The 2409-nt window shown below is 43.4% G+C and overlaps 1 gene segment (V, D, J or C); it reads left to right on the top strand.

The window, feature by feature from the left end:
- The first annotated feature begins 1328 nt into the window (after positions 1-1328).
- On the top strand, positions 1329-2018 carry LOC123826712. The segment is given in 2 exon segments: positions 1329-1470; positions 1603-2018. Coding segments are annotated over 2 exon segments (459 nt in total).
- Positions 2019-2409: the final 391 nt, after the last annotated feature.

The following is a 2409-nucleotide window of genomic DNA, read 5'->3' as shown; positions in this document are numbered from 1 at the left end:
GTACCTTTAGCTGAGATTCCTGACTTCCTTAAGGAACAAATAAACAGGAGACAGCTATACACCATATGCATGCCTCTGGAATGAAGAGAGCTGGGCCAATAATATTAAGCCTCAAAACTTGGCTTTCTACAGGCAAATACTTAATTGGATTAAAAGAATGATGTGACAGAAGTAAAAGGACAGTGTTTCAAGAACCAGGTTACCTAAGTAAGCTTACCTGTCCTTCATAAGGCTAAAGGTGTAAGGCTGCTGCTACTCAAGTATGGTCCAGCAACCCCTAAGGAGGCCCCCTTCAGGGAGTGGGGGGATGCCCACTCAGCGAGTCAGTGAGTGTCCTCTCTCCTACGTGCAGATCAGTACTCAGTCAAAGACTCAAAGTGATCAGTGTGCCTTTGCAGTTCTCATATTCTCTCTCTCTCTCTCTCTCTCACACACACACACCCACAGCAGATCTCTCCTCTCTGGTACACTGTTTCACAAATTCTAGGGGTTTCTGGATCCCCAAACTCCTCTTCTGTCTCATCAACACAGTGAGATGGCTGGGTTTATTTTTGCTATGCTCTCCCTGCACTGAAACGGCCTCCAGGAAGCAAGCTGGGGCAATATTAGGACTCACTTCACTGTTTTCTTTACCTATCTCTGTGCCACCTGTAGTTCAATGTCCAAAAATTGTTTCATTATTTTGTCCAGCCTTCTGTTTGGAATGTCAATTCCTATAGCACTCTAATTTTGCCAGTGAAACAGAAATCACAGTAATTTATTATACTTGCAGTTTACAAATGCAGCAGTCCCTGAAGTATTGGGGAAAAACTGGTTATTCAACCACATATTATTTGAGAAGAACTGTGTTAGAAAATGCTTCCTGTATGGCATTGAGTCTTGAGGGATGAATAAAACTAAGTCAGGTAAAGGACCAGAGCAGTTTCTAGGCAGAGGGATCCTTCTCTGTTCATGAGAAGCATGGGGACATATGGAAGGAAGAGAACTCAGACTATTCTTTGTGCCTGGGATTATCTAGGAAGCATTAGATTTCTGTACCGTGGAAGAAATGATGGAAGTGATAAGTAAATATTTTCCCAAGAATACTAATTAACCTATAGAGCAAATATTTAGTGCTTTCTACTTAGAGTTCTTTCCCCTTCTCCTGTGTCTAACCCTCTAGCAGTTACTAGGAGGAATAGGGTCCAGGACACGGTTGTTGTGCAATTTGAGGGACAGCCACCAGGGGGCGATGTTTCCTACTGATGCAGTTTCTGGTTGTGTTCATGGGCTGCTTTGACTCTGGTGACTCTGTAGCAACAAAAAAGACTGCTGTGCAGAAAGGGGCTCTAAGTTATGCGTGAGGAGTGTCTCTAAGGGCCTGCTGGGGACTAGCCTTATTGCATTCAGTGTATTCCAGGGAGCAAGGATCATTTTCTTCTGCCAGCATGCTTTCTGCCACCTGTTCCATTCTTGTGATCTTAATACTCAGTAAGTAACATTTTATCTTAAACGTTAACGCTTTTTCATTTTCCTATAATTATAGATAACTTTTAGTTTTCTTCTTTGGCTGAAAACTCTCTCCCTATATGTTTCTATCATAACAAAGTAATTCTCTTTTAGGAGGGACCAGTGGAGACTCAGTGACCCAGACAGAAGGCCCTGTTATCCGCCTTGAGAGGACAAGTATTATCCTGAACTGCAGTTATCAGACCACTTATTCAAGTCCTTTCCTCTTCTGGTATGTCCAGTATCTCAGTAAAGGTCCCCAGCTCCTCCTGAAGAGTTCAACAGACAACCAGAAGGTAGAGAATGAAGAGTTTCATGCCAAGCTTGTGAAGAGTAGCAGCTCCTTCCACCTAGAGAAATCATCACTCCAAATGTCAGACTCGGCGGTGTATTACTGTGCTATGAGTGACACAGTGGGGGAGGCTGCAGGGGGAGCTGAGCACAAACCCAGAGGGCTGCAGGTGGGGCCTGGCTGTGGGCAGCCCTGGGAGGGAAGATATATTCTCTCCCTAAGCAGTGAGAGAATATAACTGCTTGATTCTATTTAGAGTTTTCTCACAGAAATGAACCAAGCCCAGACTATTCATAGAAGTCTAAGAGGCTCACAATTGCTCTGCAGGTAAAGAGGGGTGGATGTCAGTGTTAAACAGAATCAAAACTTTGAGCCCCATAAGTGCTCAGTCAGAAAGGCTTCTCTCTTCTCCAGACTCCAATCCTTCACAGAAAACATTTGTAGAAAAACTCTATCGTGAGATGAATGTCTACCAAGATATTTTTAACTATTTAATTATTTTAAAAGCCCTGTAATCTCCTGCTTTTGCATGCAAACATTCACAAACCAACTGAGGAACTTAGGATCTGGTCTTTAGTGTTCTGCACAACTGAGTGTCCACAGCTAAGATGGACAGATGGACATGCCCC

The sequence above is a fragment of the Phyllostomus hastatus genome, unplaced genomic scaffold (genome assembly GCF_019186645.2).
Source record: "Phyllostomus hastatus isolate PE091 unplaced genomic scaffold, TTU_PhHast_1.1 phas_contig_846, whole genome shotgun sequence".
In the NCBI taxonomy this organism is placed as follows: Eukaryota; Metazoa; Chordata; class Mammalia; order Chiroptera; family Phyllostomidae; genus Phyllostomus; species Phyllostomus hastatus.
The sequence above is the reverse complement of the archived record's forward strand: the minus strand, read 5'-3'. Positions and strand labels throughout refer to the sequence as shown.